The sequence below is a fragment of the Mercenaria mercenaria genome, chromosome 10 (assembly GCF_021730395.1).
Source record: "Mercenaria mercenaria strain notata chromosome 10, MADL_Memer_1, whole genome shotgun sequence".
Classification (NCBI taxonomy): domain Eukaryota; kingdom Metazoa; phylum Mollusca; class Bivalvia; order Venerida; family Veneridae; genus Mercenaria; species Mercenaria mercenaria.
In genome coordinates this window covers 73921511-73944797 of record NC_069370.1, presented here as the reverse complement: position 1 = coordinate 73944797, position 23287 = coordinate 73921511, and the positions used below count along the sequence as shown (strand labels likewise).

Below are 23287 nucleotides of genomic sequence, written 5' to 3'. Positions count from 1 at the left end.
TGCTCTTACCTCAATCCCCACTTTTCACAGAGCAGTATTTACAAACACTCATTCAATGACAGATTATAGACTGAAATTTAATATATATAATTTCTCTAGCAGGCAACTACCAGATTTGGACGGAATCGTGAGCTACATGTATAATAATTCTAACAATCGTACATATACAACAAATAGCAAACAAATAATTGCAAGTCATTACATTCAGAAAATGGCTATCTTGCAAAAAAAATGTCAAACTAAAATTGTAAGTTTCTGCGAGGGATTTTAATTTTCTCTTTATTTGCTTACTGCCCCATCTTCGGGGAAAATAGAAACCAAGTCTTGTAAAAGTGGTGACACTGTTATAAATAGTCTTATATGTTTAACAGTATCGCCAATATTATATCATGCTAATTAATTCCAATGTCAAATACAGTGAACTTTAAGCCTGACAAATATATCTGATTTTAAAGACATAACTAATGGTATTTACATTTCAACTCCAGATAAACCTCTATTTTGTGAAATACACTGGTGTTTCTTTTAAGATTTTTTTTATATTTTATGAACTTCTGGAAAACAGTTTTCAAATATTTGCTTTGTGTCTTTTTTTTTCACATATGCCAAATAACAATTCTATAGCATATGTTGGCAAACAGTCTAAAATTTTGTCCATAAAATATGATGTTAATTGTTCTATGAAGCCTTTAAAGTTACATGGTATTTCACTAGCACATACCGGTAATACTGGACTCACCTATTTATACACTACTGTTGATCAAAACTGCTTTTACAAATAAATGCAGGACAAAAAAAACTATGGAGAACAGAATTGATATACTTCTTTCAAAAAATATGGAATGCACCAGTTATATACAATAATAGAAACATCTGTTTTCTAAATGTTTGGGCTACAAATACACTTAGTCACTATCTTATAATCAAGTGGCATGTATAACAACAACATCAAATAAGATTATATCAAATATATTATACAAGAGGGCCATGATGGCCCTATATCGCTCACCTGTTATCACTGCACTTGAGGACAAGAAGGTCCTCAGAAAAAATATCTAAGTCCAAAGGACAGGAACAACAAAGGGAAGAAATTTAACCAAAAAAAAAAAAATCTTACAAGGTATAGATATGTTAAAATACACCTAAAAATTGGAAGTACCATCCATGTTGTACCACAGACAACTGGTCTTGTGTTTTCCCTATGGCCAATCATAAAAAAGTTACTAAAAATAAGTTATTTATAGTAACCTAAAAGGGAAGTAATAAAAAAAAATATTGTATATGGACAAAAGAAGGATCTACCAAATAAATCTGTTGACATAAATGAAATTTCAGATCAGTATCTTCATTAGTTATGGAGATATAACAATTTTAATTTGAAATAAAGGGAGGTAATTTGACATAAAATCAGTCCATAGTTATCTACCCTGATTGTCTCAGTCCAACTAATAACAATAATGAAATTTCAAATAAGTCCTGTAAGTACTTACTTATATAAATCCATTTTGATTACAATCAGGGGAGGTAATCAGATATAAAATAACTGGAACCTATGATTGGATCTGATTTGTCATGGAATCCAAGATTTATTGTTGTTGAAGATATTTTGGAAGATTGTATCAAATAAAACCATAAATGAAGTCTCTATATGGCTGCAAAAGCCAAAATAGCCAATTCTGGACCTTTAAGGGGCCATAACTCTGGAACCCATGATGGAATCTGGCCAGTTGAAGAAAGGAAGTAAGATCTTGTGGTGATACAAGTTGTGTGCAAGTTTGGATAAAATCAAATCATAAATGAAGCTGCTATTGTGCAGACAAGGTCAAAATGGCTAATTTTGGCCCTTTCAGGGGCCATAACTCTTAAACCCATTATGGGATCTGGCTGGTTCAAGAAAAGAATCGAGATATTATGGTGACACAAGTTTTGTGCAAGTTTGATTAAATTCAAATCATAAATGAAGCTGCTTTTGTGCAGACAAGGTCAAAATAGCTTATTTTGGCCCTATCAGGGGCCATAACTCTGGAACCCATCATGGGATCTGGCCAGTTCAAGAAAGGAACCGAGATCTTATGGTGATACAAGTTGTGTGCAAGTTTGGTAAAAAACAAATCATAAATAAAGCTGCTATTGTGCAGACAAGGTCAAAATAGCTAATTTTGGCCCTTTCAGGGGCCATAACTCTGGAACCCATAACGGGATCTGGCTAGTTCAAGAAAGGAAACGTGATCTCATGGTGATACAAGTTGTGTGCAAGTTTGGTTAAAATAAAATCATAAATGAAACCACTATCGTGCAGACATGAAATTGTTGACGCATGCACGGACGCACGACGGATGACGGACGAAGGGTGATCACAAAAGCTCACCTTGTCACTATGTGACAGGTGAGCTAAAAATAAAATCCTTTATTGACAGCATTGTTTTTTTACTTAGGAAAAAATAATTGAATGATAAACATTCAAAATGTGTCCACTTGATACCAGTGCCCTTTCAAATAACTAACCAAAATTTCTTACACCCCCTCAATATTTTTTTGCAATATCCTTCATACTACAACTAGTACAAGTTTATGACATTTCTTGTACATTTAAAAAAAATAAGTTGTCAATCACATACTGAAATTTTATCAAAATCCATTTATGTTATAACATCATTTTAATCAATTTAAAGCTTCTATCCATTTTTAAAAACTAACAAAATACACCTGAATGTTTTGTGTGTGTGTGTTTGGGTTTAACGTCTTTTTCAACAATTTTTCAGTCATATAAACGATGGACCTGAATGTTTTACTTGTTATAAACATGCAAGTATCATCTAAAATAAAACTGAGTGGTAGATACTGAATTATTTCTGAGATACTGTCACATATCAAGCCACATTTATCATATTGTCTAAAATATGGCAGGATAAAGAAGTAATTATGCCTTTGTCATGAGTATCCTGCATTATAATGGAATTCATTCATTTTCATTTCAAGGGGACAGTCCAAAATTTACATGTAAAAATCAAAATTAGAAAAATATAGTACATGTTGAGCATAAAATCAGAATGAGATTCTCTACCATTCTATGTGCCTGAGTGTAGTTACCACTTTACACTGTTTACAACAAACATTCAGAATAAATGTATCAAGATTTCAGGAAGCTGTGTTCAAGACAATGTCTAAATAGCAGTAGCATTATTCCTTCAAGTTTTAAAATTCTGAATTTTCTCTCCTAAAATATCTCAAACTCCCACCCCACAACAAAATTGACAAAGTATTATATTTCTTAATATTATTTCGGATATTTGAAAACAAATCACTGGTCCATGAGAGATAACTCTTTAACACCTATAACTGCATTCAAGAGAAGCCATAAAGAGTTGTGTACCTTCCCTTACTTCATATATCGTGTATCCAGGTAGTCATACACTGAAACAACTCAACTAAATCAAGTAAAGAATGTACCTCATACATGTTTCTAAATCTTATATGCACGAGGATTATTTCAGTTCTAAACTAATATCATTTATTCATCAACTGTAGTAATTACAATCAGAATTACAATCAATGGGCAAGAGGGTTGTAATTTTTAACTGAATTCCACATGCTATCATTTGAACACTGCTAGTAAACACAGTTTTCTTAAACTGATGTTATTACATGATGATTAAACAGTATTTTCTCCTCATTAAATATCTGTTGATTTTTGTTATATTACCATTTTACCTCAGGAACATTTTTTCCCTGATTAGGTTGAATTCGCCATTTATAAACATAATGATAGCACAATATATGAGACAGGGCATGATCTGAACACAAAACGCCTTGTGTGTGTGTGTATATACGTATGTGTGTGAGTGAGGATAATACAAATATAATATGATGCATAATATAACTAATACTTTTCAAATGAAAGTACCAATGGTATTAAGAGAAGAGTTTAAAGCTCATTCAAAATGAATTCAAAATCACTGTGCAGTGTTGTTTTCTTAACCTCTGTACAAAATGTCATGTATTGTTTACTGTACAGTAGTAAGTTCAATGCATATTAAGCATACATTACTAAATTCATACGTTCAGTGAAATATACAGCATTTTGCAATACTTTCATAACAGCATTTAATAGTAATATTAATAGAATAAATGGTTCATAACATGCATTAATTTTTTGTCAGCATAACTCCATTCCTTGCCCGATCATAAACTTTTTAAAGGGGCATGCCTCCAAATGTACAAGAAAATACCAACATTGTTAAAACAGGTAGCATCCTCAACTAACTATCAAACTTTATAAATCAGTATCAATCAAGCTGACATTTTATAAGAATGATACACGTACAACATTAATTCATATATCATAAAATTGTGACTAGCACAGTACAGACAGCCTTCTTTCTCCACATTCCACAGATAACAAATTTCTATACTAACTCACTACTTTTAGCCACTAAAATAATAAATAACAGTATCTTCTAATCTTCAAATTCAAAAACATGAGGTCATGATGGCCCTAACTTGCTAATATCCAAGTTTCACAGATTGCTGGAACAATTTTGGTAGAGAGTCACAAATGGCCAAGTTTTGACAAAATGGATTATTCTTACAAATTTATATTATTACAGGGTCACTATTGGACCATTTTTGTGAACTTATTCATACTAGATTTCATGGACCCTAGATGACTCAAAAACATTTCTGTCCTAGATTTTTATTGTAGGTAATATTCTGATCATGTCTTATTAAGACTGGGCCAAAACTGTGACTTCTAGAGTGTTAACAATCAAATATTGACAACACAGACATAGGGCAATCACAACAGCTCACCTTGTGCTCAGGTAAGCTAGAAATTGACATAAATTTCAAGGTGTGCTCCTGAAAGTGAAACAAAGGCCCTGAACTACTGACTAATGTAACATATTCCATGATATGTATCAATGTTTCATCACAGCCAATGCTAAAACATGGAACATTTCAATTAAACAACCTTCATTATAAAATTTCCAGTAGTAAACATAGTCTATGCTAAATCTTATCTTGAAATGCAAAATATCAATGGAAACAACTGATATGTATTTGTAACACAACATTACACATAAGCAATAAAAAGTTTCTTCTCACTTTTGAAAATGAAAATTTTACAGGAAAGAAGATGAAAATCTTGGATAAAATGAATCTACTATCCCTTTACTTGTGAATAAGGGAATCTCAAACTAGGTTCTATGAAGTTTTTTGACACATTTTTTAATTACCACAATTTAACTGGTGGGGATGCTTTATTTTCTCACTATTTTGACCATTTTATGTAACTAATTATCCATCACTGGAAACATATAACCAGCCCGTTCTGATGTCACCAAGTCTACCAGTAGATGTTTTTTTTCTAAACAAGATGGCTAAGAGACAGTGTATGATAGATTGAACTAACTTTAGCATCAACAAAGCATAAATAATCCAGTCAAACTATCTAAAAATGAAGTTAAATTAAATATAAGAGTGACTGGTCTAGGACAAGTGATGTAAGATAAGATAATTTCACACTGTTTTATGTTCAGAATGCTCTGTCTCAAGGGTGAGACTATGACAATCTGATATTTTGAGACCTCTAACATTTACCACTTTTTACAAATCACAGAAAGGAAGATTGAATTTGTAAGATAATAATGAATATTAAACTGAATAATGAACTTGGAAAAGCAAAAACTTAAAAGACAATAAAATTTTTCCTACATACTACCTTCCTTATACTTGCCTCAGTGCGAGTGCACTGTAATTGTTTATATATAGAGATCGGAGTTCAGGTTCCATAATAAAGATGTAAAAAGTGCAAGCCTGACCATAAAATAAACAATATCTTAAAGATACATTCCTTGTCACTCTTTCTTACACTTCAGCAGCTTCTCAGCTCTTGAACTCCAATCCTTAACTGCTTTCTGCATTTTCTGTTCCAAATTGCTATATAAAGGGCGCATAATTTCTTTTTTCTTCAAATGTCACTTTACATAAATAACTTGCTGCATTTCAGCATTTGATTTGAGAAATACTGTTTAAACTTAATTCTACTTTAATATGTCTGAGAAAGGTTATCACCCAATTAAAGCAAAAACCCAAGGGAAAAACCAGATCATTGATTTTAAAGCTATTAGTTATCATGCTGAAAGAATTCAAAACTAGCATTTTTATATAGCAAATGGTTGCCAATTTATGTAACTTAATTTATGCAGCCCCATAGCGAAGCATTTCCTACCATAGATTTACAAATAGTTAATATATTATTTTCCTGCAAAATTAAATACTACAAAAACATATTCCACTGTTCTCTCGTTAAGATTGCAATTTTCAAACAGTCAACTGCTTTATTAAACTGCTATAAGTGTTGAACATTCAGAGTAGGCTCCCTTGAAAGGTTAGACCCCTCTTGTGGCATGTTTTCAAAAGAGCTACAAAACCCTTCTTTTTTTTAAGATGAATGATTGAAGATATTCCAACAGTAAGAAATGCATAAGCTTTACAGTTTAACACTAAGATAGAAGGATTTCATGACTTTGCTATTGTCCGTAACATTTTCTCAATTTTCTGGTCGTTTCTGATGATGTTTGATTTAACAGCACCAATTAGATCTAACTGATCCTTTATGGCCTGGTCTACCTCAGATAACTGTACCCTCAATGGTTCAACTGCTCTCTCTGTTATACTGAAAATATATAAATGAAAACTGATATTCCACAGACTGATCTTTCCTTAATTAGCTAAATAAGTGAAGTACTGGTTGCAAGGTTAGAGACCAGTCTAACAATGTTACCATCCGAATGGTTGTTTCAAATTCAGTATAATCTTGAAATCGTTCAATGTCATTGTTTTATATTGAGATAGGTTTTTAACTGATTACAGTGGAACCTGTCTGAGTGGCCACATTTAACGAGCACCCACTTGCCTTAAACAGCCTTGCAGCTTACTTCACAAGGTGACTTTCTTTTGTCTTTAGCTGCATGCCTAAAGCAGCCAGACTGTGTTGCTCCCTTGACTTGTTGCTTAATACAGGTCTGACTGGTTTTTCAATTAATTTTATACAGAACAAGAGCTGTCAGTTGACAGCGCGCTCGACTATTCTCAGTGCTTGATAGTATAATATAAGCTATGAGTAAAACTTTAACATTACAATAAGCATATTCTAAGTCGAAAAGGGGCCATAATTCAGTCAAAATGCTTGATAGAGTTGTCTGCTCCTGTTTACAGACTGGGGTCATGATGGTAAACAAGTATGCAAAATATGAAAGCAATATCTCAATGGACTTTGAAAGTATTTGGGGTGATACGCAAACTTTAACATTACAATAAGCATATTCTAAGTCGAAAAGGGGCCATAATTCAGTCAAAATGCTTGACAGAGTTGTCTGCTCCTGTTTACAGACTGGGGTCATGATGGTAAACAAGTATGCAAAATATGGAAGCAATATCTCAATGGACTTTGAAAATATTTGGGGTGGTACGCAACTTTAACATTACAATAAGCATATTCTAAGTCGAAAAGGGGCCATAATTCAGTCAAAATGCTTGATAGAGTTGTCTGCTCCTGTTAACAGACTGGGGTCATGATAGTAAACAAGTATGCAAAATATCAAAGCAATATCTCGATGGACTTTGAAAATATTTGGGGTGGTACGCAAACTTTAACATTTGTGTGACGGTAACGCCGACGTGAGTAGGATAGCTCCCCTATTCCTCGAATAGTCAAGCTAAAAATAGACATTCAATATTGACACTGTATGTCTTATGTGTAAATAATTATCCACCAAGAAAGTTAATGAAATTTTTTTTGATCCCAGTACTGGGTCCATTCATAAATTTTTCAAATAAGTTAATTTCAATTGTATAAAAGTAGGCATATTGAAAGATGATCAGTAAAAAACCCATGAGACTGTATCAATACTTACGCTTTTTCTCTTTTTAATGCTAACCCATGTTCTTTATTTTCTTCTTTCCATTTTTCTAATTCTTTCTGCATTGAATCTAAATCTTCTTGAACATAGTCCATAATTTTACCGAGTGGATTTGCACTCCGTGTTAGTGTTTGAATACTTCCCCTGAGTTTATCTATTTCACGCTGTACTGCCTCACGTTGTTTACGCCGTTGAGCATCAGATAGAGTTGGTCTATCCTGTAAATTAGATAACAAATTGTGAATTTCCAAAATGTCAAGTTCTGCTATTAAGACCACCCATTGATCACAGAAGGATGTCTTACTATTGAGTTGTTCTCATTAAGGAAGAGCAAATTACTAATGGATGCTGACCTTTGGAATGTGGGAATATTGATTAATGACATTCAGAAACACTGATAAATTAAATGTAAATGCGGTGCTAAAATAAAAATATTTTTTGCACATGGTATTACTTTTTTGTAATGATAATAATATGTAAAAACTTCTGGAAAATTAAATCTGATTTCTGGCAAACATGTTACTTTTCAATTTTTGCCTTTTTTTTTTATTTTTTTTTTTGTTTTAAAGCAAGTAACCTAAATTTTTTCTTGCATATATATTCGAATTTGAACATCAAATTTGAATATTCGTAAATTTGTGTATAGTTTTTTTGTTTTGTTTTTTTTCCAAATAGGTATCGTTGATTTTGAGCAATATAAGCATGCTAATTATGCAGAATAAAACTGTTCTGTCGTGTTTGTTTATCGCGCATCAAAAACTGTCGAGTTAACAAAAAAATTGCAAGGCATAATTGGCAGGGGCCACCGTTACGGATTTGCAGTTTGCAACAGGCATAAATGTGATGTCTTTTTATCTTTTGTTCATTTTAGTTGGCGCTTGTTTCATACATGTATAACAAATTTTAAAAGCTGTTTGTATATTTTTTGATAAAATACGTAGTTACCATTGTACGTTTATGATTGTGACACTTTTTGTAGCTGTATAAGCTACACTTGAAGTTGACACATTGAATTATGCATGTATATTTGTAAATGAAATTATCAATGTTTATTTTTATTTTTCCGTATCTTGACTGAAAAAACAAGGAGCTACGTTCAATAAATGCTTGATGCCACCGGTGGCATCCTTGTCGATACAAAGCAACCTAAGTCCAAAACGAGGTAAAGGTCAAACTGAGGTCAGGTGATGTTTGAAGATGAGGAATGGTCACAGGTTACATCTGCATTAGTATCAAATTCATTCTTGTAAGCGGTATTGATGCTAGATGAAACGGTCCCATTTAGTTAACCAAGAGATGGCCCATATAAATCAACCTAAGTCCAAAATGAGGTCAAGGTCAAACTGAGGTCAGGTGATGTCTGAAGATGAGGAATGGTCAAAGGTTACATCTGCATTAGTATCAAGTCATTCTAGTAAGGGGTATTGATGCTAGACGAAACGGTCCCATTTGGTTAACCTCGTATGGACAGACGAACGAACGAACGGATGGACGGACGGATAGGACAATCACTATATGCCTCCCACATCAGTAGATGCCGTGGGCATAAAAATACAGCCTTTGCCATTTTATCCAACAGTCCATATTTATTACAACGATTCATGTTTTAAATACTGGAATATATTGTGTATATGCCAATGACTTAATAAGTATTTAAAGCATCCATTAAACAAGCCGAATATTCGAATATGGCAAACTGAATATTCGAATATTGATTTCACTATTCTTTTCCATCCCTACTTTCTACATAAACTCAATGATCTGGTGTTGTTTGAAATTTTATGAAGCTCAGCTTATGGCACATCAGAACTGTAATCTGTAGCACAGTCTGAGAACCAGTGTGGATATATATTTTTCCAGCATAGTAAAATAATGACAATGGATAAACTTCTAACTTACAATTTTGGTTTCTCTTGGTTGTTCATACTCTTTCTTTGACTCCATAATCTTTTTCACAAGGCCCCCATGATCTTCATCATCATCATCTACCAGGGGTGCAGTTGGCTGTCAAAATAGAGAATATTTCATTTACTGCATAAATACTTTGTACATAAGATTACGGAGACAAAAGTAGAATATTTCGGATATAGAGAAATTACTATTGTATAACAATACAAGAGGGTCATGATGAACTTGAATCGCTCACCTGAGTATATTGAACCACATGTTTCAAATGGCAAACTGATGCTAAAATATTAGAAAGTAGATCAGTAGGTCACATTTATGGTCACTGAAAGACAGTTTAAAGATTGGTGTGCAAATCTGTACATGTCATCCAAATTTCAAAGCTAGTTGTCACAAGCAAAAGTTTATGCATGGACACATAGACAACGTAGACCTAGTTTTTGACCGCAGTTGACCCAGTTTCAAACTTGACCTAGATATCATCAAGGTGAACATTCTGACCAATTTTCATGAAGATCAATTGAAAAATATGGCCTCTAAGAAGGTCACAGCATTTTTCTATTTTTAGACCAACTGACCTATTTTTTGACCGCAGTTGACCCAGTTTCGAACTTGACCTAGATATCATCAAGCTGAACATTCTGACCAATTTTCATGAAGATCCATTGAAAAATATGGCCTCTAGGGAGGTCACAACTATTTTCTATTTTTAGAGCTACTGACCTAGTTTTGGACCGCACATGACCCAGTTTCGAATTTGACCTAGATATCATCAAGATGAACATTCTGACCAACTTTCATAAAGATCCCATGAAAAATGTGACCTCTAGAGTGGTCACAAGCAAAAGTTTACGCACACACAGATGCACACACGCACAATGGACGCTGCGCGATCACAAAAGCTCACCTTGTCACTTTGTGACAGGTGAGCTAATAAAAGCTAAACAATTGAGAACTTGAATAAACAGGTTTGTGACCTGGAACACCTTTTGGCTTGAGGACTGGAACAGACTATAGTTTTTGAACAAATTTTAGTGTGAACAATGGAACATTCAATATTTAAGAAACAGACATTAGTTTTGGCTTTTAAATTTTTATGAGTTTGTGTCTCTGAAAAGAATATAGTTTAAGCAAAGAAACAGCCACTGAAAACAAAGTATTTATAAGTGTGCAAACCTGTTCTAGGGGTTCTTCATGTTGAGGTTGTGCGTCTTCCACAACAAATGTTTCATCTTCATCAGAATCCTTGCCATCATCCAGAATTAGGTTCTGAGGCTTACCACTCCCTAATCTAAAGGCAAAAAATATACATCTGTTCAATTTATTTGTTCAATATTGACGTTAAGCAGTTTTTTAACTACAGTTTCTTCCCTGTTCATCAGATTGTGTTTATTAATTCTCACCAGTATTAACTGTTTCTGTCAAGTTAAAGACGACTTTCCAACATGAATTGGAAGTTGAGAACAATGCATTTTAGAAGTAAATGTCTCTTTCAAAACTGTCTTGGAAAACTTTTGTGACACCTGGAGACGGAATTTGCAACCTACAAATTGGTTTTGTTTTGGTTTTACATCAATGTCCAACGGTATTTCAGTTACATATTGGTGGGAAGTTAACCTAACCTGTGTTCCTTTATTCTCTAGCAGAACTTTCCTCTTCCCTGCAAGTAACTGCAAAATTCTCAATATGGTTCAGAGTTAGAGGATATAATGGCTTCAGACACAATGTATTTTATCAACTCATCCAGAGAGCATACACCATGCCTGAGGATCAAACTCACAACTCCATGTTCAGTAGAACTGAGTTCTTCCTACTGAGTTTAGTGAACAGGCTAGTTTTGTGCATTCTGTACTATGAGATATTTGGATGAGAAATGACTGCTGTAATCCCCTGGACAAAGCATTCTCTCACGTACAAAACTGCAGATTTTTAAATGCCCATGTAAGATACATTTACTTCTGGAAATGTTTTCAACAAAAGGACCTATAGAATGTAAACATCCAGAAAGAATATACCTCATAGCCGGTTCATTGTTTACTGTGTCTTCCTTTCTCTTTGGTGGAGCTGGTCTTGCACTGCTTGGTCGTGCTAACCGACTGAAATTAAAAAGTGCTGTCTGTAAAAAACACACAATATTTATGTATCACATCATGGCCATATAGAGGCAAAAGAATTATTCAATATGCAATTTTTGTATCTTGTCCTTTAAACTAATGACATCAAAGGAAAAAGGGATCATATACAGACTGTAGTCAACCATTTTATGAAAACTGATACCTAGTATTCATTGAGCTGAATCCGTTTTGACTCTAAAGGTCACTGTAACCTTGACATTTGGCCTACTGCCCCTCAAAATGATATGGTTAATCTACCATGATAAAAGTTTGACAACTGTAAGCCAAAGTATTCTTTAGTTATTAAGCAGAAACTGCTTATAATAAACTGATTTCTTTCTTAGATTTTCTATTTGAATGCTAATCTACCTTGATAATAAAATTCATAGGTATAAAGCAACTTGAGGGTTGAGCAAAAAAATAACATACTAAATAAGAAACAGTTACGGCACTTTTCCATTCAGCCCTCAAGTTAACAGTGTAACGGAGAATTTTACTGATAATGAACTTCAGTTTTTATTTTTACAACTTTTTCAGGGGCAGTTAGGCAACTGGCAGAGAATTGGGATATGATGATTCTAGCCAGTGTTGCCATGTCAATATAGGTTTGAATCCTAGCTATTGCTGATACCAATGCACCCAAAGCACTGATTTTACCTGAAAATTGCTTTCTTAACAGACGCTGTTGCTTTGAAAAGGTTGATAAAATTAGGAAAAATTCTGACAGTTCTACAACAAATGAAAACGTACCCAGTAACTTGTGGAGGCAAATCATCATCTCCAAGAGTTGGTTCTTGTCGCTGTACAGGTACATCTGAAAATCAAACAATGTTCTTTATGAAAAACAAAGTAAAACAAACATTCTATGTACTTCACAAATTCTGTATGAATGATGATCTAATTTTCAGTTTGTTATGGCCAATGGCAAGCATAAAGTAACATCCTAACTGGTGTATATTTGGTGATAATGAAAGTAACTTCCATAAACAAGAGGGCCATGATGACTTTCAATTGTGCACCTGAGTTACACTGCTTGTTTGAACAGTCTTGGTAGATGATTATGTAACAAAAAAAAAGTGCAAATATTTTGAAATACTGCAAGTGTTTTCTGACAATACTATTAAAAGTTTCTACTAAATATATTTGGGCTGATAATGTGGGTGTGTGTGTGTGGAGGGGGAGGGGGATAAGAGGTTTGGGGAATGATGACAATAACAAACAAGAGTATTTTCAAAGTTTCTACTACATATGTATAGGGAAAAGTGACCAAATCCCCTGATGGCCATGTTTTCAGACAGAAAGGAATAATTTGTAAAAGTTCTATCTAAATGTTTAATATTATTCTGAAATCGAGCAAGCAGTTTTTTCTGAAAAGGAGATTTTTAAAGTTTGCACTATATACAACAAATGTACATATCTGGAAAAGTGACCAGGCACACTGGCTGCCATGTTTTTTGACAAATCAGAAAAAGTTGAAATATGTTGGTAGAGGGTCACACAAGGACCATTTGTATAATGTTGTTTTGAAAGCAGGCAAGAAGATTTTGAAAGTTTTCATATACAAATACAAGGGGAAGTTACCATGCCTCTTGCTGGCCATGTTCTTTGAAAATCTGAATAATTTCATTGAAGTTGGTACAGGGTAACAGATGGACTATTTGTGGGAAGTGATTTCAAAATCGGACCAGTAGATCAGGAAGAGATGTTGTTTGAAGATTTTTCTATGTTTAGCTCTGGTGACCCCCTATGTGCAATCAAGCTGAACCGCTTGAAACATTTTGGAAAGAAGACCATCCAGAGAACATCCAGGCCAAGTTTCATCAACTTCTGAGATTCAGAGATGTTGTTTGAAGTTAAAAGCATGGATGGATGGAGGACAGATGGACAGATGGTGAGTCACAACAGATCACCCTGAGCACTTTGTGTTCAGGTGAGCTAAAACAACTGATAAGAAACTACATGTATATCTAGATCAATATCAGTTTGTCAAAGTGATAAAAGGCATAAAATGACAAATATGCTATGATATTATGTTTCCTCATATTGAAAATTTATAGAATATATATATGAACCATTGCAATATCATTATTCAGCTTTTTTCATATTGAAATTCTAAGTAATATGCCATAGTTACCAAATTACGTAAAAGCCTTGGCTTAGGTGAGCTAACAAATCTGGTTATGTAGATGATATATACATACAGATATAGACAGGAATACATTTAAAGCCACACACAGATTTTACAGAAATCATATCAAGAAATAGGACCTAAACAAATCAATATTAAATAATGGTATTGTTCAATTAAAGTAATAAAGTAAGAAAATGCAACTGCACTTATGTCATAAAAAATTAAAAACATCTGATCACAAAAAATCAATCATTCTAACTTTTGGAAAATCATTGTTAACAGTGTTGTAATGGTGTTTTACACTGAAAAAAAAAACAAAAACAAAAAACATTTTAAGAAATTTAAAAATTACTTTAATATGTTCAAATTCAAAACTAAATATGAAGAGTGATTAAAAAAATGTACATAAGGTTGGGAAAACTATTTAAACATGCTTTTTTTAAAACAAAAAGGAAAATAAACCACTGATTTCTATGTAACTGAACAAACAAGGTGGTAAGATTACAAGGAAACAAAATTGAACAAAAATACTGGGTTGCAGATATAACAAGAAAGAAAAAAAAAAGTTCCTATTATACACTTTTGCGGAAAAACTTCTGGTACACCAGTCTATATCTAATGCAACAACCCATACACCATAAAGTTGTGTTGATACACAAGTAACTAGCTACTTTGTGTTACACTGTTAATTTTCATGGCAAAGTTGTGAAAGAAACATTATGTAATTATTAAACCAATCTATGTAAAGGTGGTCAATCACATTCAAGCAACATTTTATGACATTTTACTATTTTTTCATATAAAAAGAATAAGGTACGTGGAACACTCAGAAAAGATGGGTCAAGTTTCAATAATTTTGTGTCCGTATGCCATTGCAGTGGCCATATAGGCGTTCTCTTCTTGTATTCCCTGATTGTCCCACATATTGAATGCTGCATTTTTTCATATATAAAATCTATTGACAGATTTATTTAAGGAATAAAAAGACCTTTTATACTGTGTAAGTTAATAAACATACATTGCCTAAAAATGCATACATGAATTTAACAGCTATTGTATTATATCTGTCAAATATTCATACTGAAAAATATATATTAAGCCGAAATTCATTAGAAATGGAAGGTTGCACCAATATCATTACCTCCCTTTACATATCTTGGTTTTGCAACCGGGACAGATTGGGAATATATGAATTCTGAATCTACTCACTGTTTTAAACTCGCCTTTAGATTCAGACTGATGAAATGACCCAATATCCATCAAATACAAAATGTAAAATTAGAAATTATATTGAAATCAAAAGCAGCAGTCATCTTTTTTTAACACTTTCATATCAAAGGGCAGTAATTACAAAATTACAAAAAAAAAAATGATAATTTCTAATAGGGATCTTACTCTATGAAATGAAAAATGTCATACAATGTTGCTCAAATGTGATTGACCACCTCTAAAAGTTTCAAACAAATCGGTTACTTGACCAAAATTTGATTAACCACCTTTAATATCAATTGTTGAGAAAGTAAACTACACTATATTTAGGGCTGTCATCGATAGAAACGATATCGATGTATCAACGATATTTTTTGGTCGATCGATTATCGATTCCAATTTTCAAAAATCGATATTTTACAGAGAGAAAAAACAACTGTCTAGATAAACACTCGGACCCTCTAAAACAACTTTTTTTGCCTGCAAAAATGTGCCGTAAGTTATGGAAGTTGTCAAAAAAGGTCATGTCTAAACTTGTACCGTAGCAGTCTTTTCCCACTAGCCGGCACTACCTACATGGGTAGAAGTAAAAAGGGCTCAACTTCAGAATCTATTTGCAAAAAGTTACGTTGTCCTGTCTTGAAAGGTCGCTTCGTTGTTTGTGCATGTAAAAACATAGTGTATATACTGTTTCTGCGTCAATCTCGGCTTTTTACTTGTTCGCATATAGCTGATCACTCAGTGAAAGGTACAGAATTTAGCTAGTGTCCGTAACAATAACAATCAAAGATGGCCGAAGAGGAAGCCGTCGCCGGCTTAAATAGTGGAAAAAGAGTCAAAAGACGGAAAGAAAAGCTTTGTTTGGGTTCGTAGAAACACAAGGTGTTGCTTAAACATGTCTTTCAGTACAACAAACAAACAGTCAAACACTACAAATTTGAGGCCCATCGAAAACTTGGGCAGAAGTTAAAAAAGAACCCCCCCCCCCCCCCCCCCCCCCAAAAAAAACACGGGGTGCCAGTATCGAATGTAAGTGCAAGGTAAAAATTAGACAGGGTATGAAACAGGCTAAAAATAAATAAAAACATGGTAAATAAATAAATAAATTAATTACATAAATAAATAGATATCTGTGGAAGAGAAATGCAGAATTTTAGCTGTTTGAAACCCGACTCCAGTGCCTGGTATTATAGTTCACTAGGTTGTAAAGTAGCATAAATGCAAAAGGCGAGTGAAGGCAAAATGAAGATCTATAAAAGATTTCATTAATTTTCATTTATTTTATAGATACAAATACAACACAATCAAACAGTAATATAAAAAGTAGGCAATAAAACTAAACATAACTTTAACAAGAAGGTATATAGCATGCCCATGAACAAACAGGTTGTTAATCTAACTTAATAATCGATATATCGATGTATCGTCGATATCTGTCTTCCGATATATCGGTATCGTCGATATGCCAAAGACTCAATCAATGACAGCCCTAACTATATTAAAGACAGCTTCCTGGATTTCTGACCAGCACTGTCACCTACTGGGTTATGTACCCTCAACCTCCAGATCAGGAGTTACCCTCTAAAAACCTTGTGCTGTTATAGTTAAGATGCTGTTTTAACTGTAATCTTTTGTATGTAAAACAACAATAACAATGTAGTACATGTTAGTACAAAACTAAAAATCAGAACTTTCAAACAGGAAAACTGACCTCTGGGTTAATTACACATAATTTTGTTTTTTACAGTCTTATTCAATATCAGATTCTTTGAGACCACTTCATATACCTAAGCTAATACTTTTTGAATTTTTAATAACTTTTTTCTGATCATTATAATTTTCATATTTTCTCATTCATAAGTAGGAAAATCCACAAAATATAATCAATGGTTACTGTATTAAATCAATCTTAATAAAGAACAAGTCTACAACCGTCACAAATAATAGGAAAACAAGAACAAATTGAAATTGGTAAAGTTTCTCTAAATATTTTTGAAAAAGCAAAGGAAAACAAGGGAATGACTTGATTGCTGTACAAGGAAGCAATAAACAAAAGGCAAAATGAAATTAATGTTTTGTTTTCCCATCCAGTTTTTGACTTAAGGAATTCAATTCCAACAAACAAATAATTTTCATAGATACTGTATTTTTAACATTTAAACTAGATACCCACGGGCAGCATGTGGAGCCCAGTCGTTGAGCCCTAACTGTGACGTTGACCTTTGAGAAAGTGTCTGTCTCATTGAGTTAAACATTCATGCCAAATATAAACAAGGTTCCTCAATGCATGTCAAAGTTATGGACCTGACAAAATCAGACATGACCTTTGACCTCCAACTGTGACCTTGACCTTAGAGATAGGAACCTGGGGTTTGCGCATGACACTCTGTCTCACTGAAGTTAACATTCATGCCAAATATAAACAAGATTGCTCTATGCATGTCAAAGTTATAGTCCGGACAAACAAATCCAGATGGACAGGACAACTATGTCTTCACTTCCGCAAGCGAGCTCGACATAAAACAAGAATTTGTGTTCCAACAAAATAGCTCACGGAATTTCATTCCACTGAATTGAATGATTTCACAGAAAGTGGCATGAGAAAGTCAAACATTAATTTCATTCACCTCATAAACATATATAATGGCTATCTACGGCTAACACTAGCTATATGGTTATACATGATTAGTAGAAACATGCGGTAAATGTATTTCTAGTATACAAAGTACAAAGTAGTAATATATAATTTCTTGTGTTTTGCACTTGTTTTTTACCTTCGTCACTGCTTAAATTGCCCCCTGCAAAGTTCAAATGACCATGACTTAATTATATCAATAATAATCATAGTAATGATAAATACAATAACATATAATTGCTATTCTGTAACCAGACCTTATAAGAAAAGAAACTAGAACTGAAAATGATCTTTGCATCTTGTTTTAATGTATCTAAAAACAAGAGCACCGCCTTGCGGGTGCTGACGCTCATCTGATTTTTTTGTATAATAGAAAAATTGTCTTACCCTAAGTCCAAAAAGGGCCATAATTCTTGCAAAAAGCAGACTGGAGTTATGTTTCTTGATGTACAGAGTCAGCTTATGATGGTGAACAACAGTTGCAGGTTTCAAAGCAATAGCTTTGATAGTTTAGGAGAAAAATTTACCTAAATATAAAACTTCACCAATAACTCTGATATTTTCTAAGTCCAAAATGGGCCATAATTCTTGCAAAAAGCAGGACAGAGTTAAGTTTCTTGCTGTACAGGGTCAGCTTATGATGGTGAACAAGTGTTGCAAGTTTTAAAGCAATAGCTTTGATAGTTTATGAGAAAAGCTGACCTAAACATAAAACTTAACCAAGAAATCTGATTTTCTAAGTCCAAAAGGGGCAATAATTCTTGCAAAAAGCAGGACAGAGTTATGTTCATTAATGTACAGGGTCAGCTTATGATGGTGAACAACTGTTGCAAGTTTCAAAGCAATAGCTTTGATAGTTTAGGAGAAAAGCTGACCTAAACATAAAACTTAACCAAGAAATCTGATATTTTCTAAGTCCAAAAGGGGCATAATTCTTGCAAAAAGCAGGATGGAGTTAAGTTTCTTGGTGTACAGGGTCAGCTATCGATAGTGAACAGGTGTTGCAAGTTTCAAAGCAATAGCTTTGATAGTTTAGGAGAAAAGCTGATCTAAACATAAAACTTAACCAGGCAACGCCTACGCCGACGCCGATCAAGTGATGACAATATTCTCCAAACAAGAGCACCGCCTTGCGGGTGCTGACGCTCATCTGATTTTTTTTGTGTAATAGAAATATTGTCCTACCCATGATTTTCTAAGTCTAAAAAGGGCCATCATTCTTGCAAAAAGCAGGTTAGAGTTATGTTTCTTGATGTTCAGTGTCCACTTATGATGGTGAAAAACTGTTGCAAGTTTTAACGCAATAGCTTTGATAGTTTATGAGAAAAGTTGACTTAAACATAATACTCAACCAAGAAAATTATTTTCTAAGTCCAAAAAGGGCAATAATTATTGCAAAAAGCAGGATGGAGTTATGTTGCTTGCTGTACAGGGTCAGCTTATGATGGTCAACAAGTGTTGCAAGTTTCAAAGCAATAGCTTTGATAGTTTAAGAGAAAAAGTTGACCTAAACATAAAACTTAACCAAGAAATCTGATATTTTCTAAGTCCAAAAGGGGCCATAAATCTTGCAAAAAGCAGGATGGAGTTATGTTTCTTGCTGTACAGGGTCAACTTATGATGGTGAACAAGTGTTGCAAGTTTTAAAGCAATAGCTTTGATAGTTTAGGATAAAAGCTGACCTAAACATAAAACTTAACCAAGAAAACTGATTTTCTAAGTCCAAAAGGGGCAATTAATCTTGCAAAAAGCAAGATAGAGTTATGTTTCTTGATGTACAGGGTCTGCTTATGATGGTGAACAAGTATTCCAAGTTTCAAAGCAATAGCTTTGATAGTTTAGGAGAAAAGTTGACCTAAACATAAAACTTAACCAAGAAATCTGATATTTTCTAAGTACAAAAGGGGCCATAAATCTTGCAAAAAGCAAGATGGAGTTATGTTTCTTGCTATACAGGGTCAGCTTATGATGGTGAACAAGTATTCTAAGTTTCAAAGCAATAGCTTTTATAGTTTAGGAGAAAAGGTGACCTAAACATAAAACTTAACCAGGCAACGCCGACGCAGACGCCGACAACCGCTCAAGTGATGACAATAACTCATCATTTTTTTTCAAAAAATCAGATCAGCTAAAAATCAGATGAGCTAAAAATGAATGTATTTAAAACATGGATGCTTGATATGAGTGTCCCCTGAAAATAAGCAGTTAACAAAGGACAATAATCTAAAAAGTATTTTCCTTTGTCATATGTACATAACTGATGGATTGAAATTTTTCCTATGTATAATGAATCCCTGCTAAACATTTCAACATCATTTTAAGGTTTTCTGAATGAACATATTGATGTACAGATGGAAAAGAGATGAATCTATTATGCTCCAGAGATGCAGAAACCATAATGTAGAAACTTATTTCTAAACACTGGAACTTGAATAAAGAAAACTGCAGCTTAACATGTAATAAACTCAAAAACACATTTTGTAATTCTTCTAACAATCCTGCATATTTCAATTGTTTAAGGTAGTTCTGCACTTTTGACACAAATTTTTTTCCACAATATAAAATTTTATTGATAAAATGTGTTTGTTTGTTTTGGATTTAACACCTTTTTCCAACAGTATTTAAGTAATGTAATGGTGGGCAGTTAACCTAACCAGTGTTCCTGGATTCTGTACCAGTGCATGCAAACCTGTTCTTTGCAAGTAACTGCCAACTTCCCTACATGAATCAGAGGTGGAAGATAATTGATTTTAGACCCAACGTCTTTAATCATATTGTCACAGAAAACATATGCTCCACCCATGAATCGAACTCACAGCCCTGTGATCCGCGCTCTATAGGGCTAAGCGGGCGGGCTCGATAAAATCTGTGGGAAAATCCTTTTGAAACAAAGAATGAAACCAAGCACAATAACAGCAGACTCGATCTGGCTGACTCTGTTCAATGAGAGGTTATGAAATATGCAACACCTCTCAACTCCCCTAGCACTGGTTTAAATATAATTCTTTAATAACGTCTTTATTTTATGAGGCTACACATTTGGATTAAACAATTTTCCATGTGGGCCGTTATATAGTAAAACTGAATAAATGTTCACCATAATTCTGAAGAACCAGAAAAGGAACAACACTGAGTCCAAGTACAGGGAGACTTATTAAGCCAGATTTTATCAATGCCCCACTGTATCCAAAGGAAATTCACCCTAAATTAAAAGGTAGGGTTATGTGCTTGAATTTTTATTCGACCAATTTGAAAATATTGGTACTGCAGTCAATTTTCACAGTAGGATTCTATGGGAAATGACATTTTTGCATATAAAAAAGATCACCATGAAGATATTAATGCACTTTTCACAGCTGTAGATTTACCTATTTTCAATCATGCGGCCAAATAAATCTTACATTCCTGCTTGTTTTGTTATTATTTTGAATTACTTTACATCAAAACCTATCCACTGTCAACATTAACCTAAACAATGACAGTATAGTGCCAACTACATAATACACAGTATACAACAGGTTCCCAGCAACATCTATGCTACCTGTATAAGGGCCACCAGGTATTTTTCTAGATTTTCCAGATACATGACGTTATGCTGTCCCTTCCATTTAACCAAATGTGCAGAACTACCTTAAAATTATGATGAAGGTGACATAACTAACACAGCAGCCTGAAAAAGTTAGTTGAAGCAAAGCTTTGTAATATCGGGACTGAAAAAAAATAAAAATCAGACTATTTCATTCTTAAATAATACAAGTTTTCTATATAAGTTACAAAAACATTATATCCAATTATAATATCCCTAACCTGAAACTGATGTAACTGCATTGGATCTAAAGCAGTATTCGGTTAAGCCTTGTTGTATACGACTCTCAGAATTTATGCTGAAAGATTTGTTTAGTTATATAAGGATAAAATGTGCAAACTAACAATACTCTGACAAAATGTAAGCAAAATAATCATGTATGTTATTGTACTTTTTCACATAGAAAACAATATGTACATTTAAGAATGACACTAGAAAGCAAGACTTTTTTAAGAATATTTGAACCAAATCATGTGTGGAAGTATTTTCAAGTTTGCATGTTTTACACTGCATCACAAACAAACAAAAATCCAGAAAAGAATTCATTATAATTGATGAGAACATTCAACAAGAAATAATGGTAGAGCTTCAGCTAAATGAGGCACATTAGTTCTATCCTTCATACAGAACTTCCATTTCTACTAAAGAAGCTTTTATCTCTATCAACATCTAAGGATGATTTTGTTCAGGATTCTTTATAAAACTTTGCATGTAAAGCTGCAGGAAAGAAGGTTTACTTATTCAGACAGCTGGGAAATCATTGTAGGTTCTTCAGAAATTGTCTAGCAATGCCAACATATTAAAGAAACAATGACGGTGATAAATTAAGATTTAAGGAATGACAATATCAGAGAATATTCATTTCGAACTTCTCTTAAGTCTGGTCTGGTCTTCGATGTATTTAGGTGATGTGGAATATATCAGAAACAAGCGAGATATGAAAACAAACTGGTTCATCTCGGTTTCTCCAGTGACTATAGGAACTAGTATCTATAGTTTGAACCCCGCTGCTGCCTGCATCAGAGCTTGGTGTCATTTTTACAATGGCAGAATACGTCTTTGGCCATAAAACTGACATTATTAAAGATACTTCAGAAACAAGAAGGTTCTGCTACCATTCTCAGAGACCTACAATATGATGTTGAATTAATATCTGGATCTCACAAAACAAAGCCGCAATGCACTAAAAACCTGGCTGCAGATGTTTAGCAACATTAACAAGTTATATGTAACCTATTATGTCATCTCCACCGAGTTTTAAGGATCTAATCTGTCAATACACATTCCCTAGTTGCAACACAGTTCATCAACAGTGTATAACATCCCTAGCTATGACATAGTTCAGTAACAGTGTGTAACAACAAAAAAATCTGACAAAAGTAAACAACAACAGCAAGAGAAAGTACTCCAGCTCAGATGAGCTCTATCTGAACTCTGCACAACTCATACAAGTCTGTAAGAGGTCACACAAAAATCAACATTATCATGTGTACTTAAAATTGTTAGAAAAATGCACTGGCTAAACAGTCTCAACCGTCGGTAATGGATAAATGCTAGTCTGAATCTTTGCATTCATGTAAGCTTAGCTAAGCTCAACATAACCATGTTATAATGCTTAGTAAGCTTTAACAACCTAACAGAAGCTTAGCATAACTAAGCTATATTCTGCTGTCTGCTATATCTACTCACACATTTTCCTCATGAGACAAACAAAGACAAGATAGGAAAAAATCTTGAAACATACATGGGAATATTAGTACTTTCATACAAACGTGACTTTAGGGA

General features: G+C 33.6%; 1 protein-coding gene across 5 annotated transcripts in view; it reads right to left on the bottom strand.

Annotated features, from left to right (window-relative positions):
• Positions 1-580: 580 nt before the first annotated feature.
• Positions 581-23287, bottom strand: part of LOC123561286 (TRAF3-interacting protein 1-like) — a 36201-nt gene continuing 13494 nt past the window's right edge. For 3 of the 5 annotated variants that reach the window (XM_053553368.1, XM_053553370.1, XM_053553369.1), the window contains 7 exons: positions 18056-18079; positions 12692-12755; positions 11843-11923; positions 11004-11118; positions 9822-9926; positions 7917-8140; positions 581-6676 (listed from right to left, as the gene is read on the bottom strand). In XM_053553368.1, the coding sequence (XP_053409343.1) occupies positions 6520-6676; positions 7917-8140; positions 9822-9926; positions 11004-11118; positions 11843-11923; positions 12692-12755; positions 18056-18079 (770 nt within the window). In that variant the 3' untranslated portion in view covers positions 581-6519. The remainder of the gene's footprint in view (positions 6677-7916; positions 8141-9821; positions 9927-11003; positions 11119-11842; positions 11924-12691; positions 12756-18055; positions 18080-23287) is intronic. The other 2 variants (XM_045353539.2, XM_045353541.2) reach the window with 1 other exon arrangement.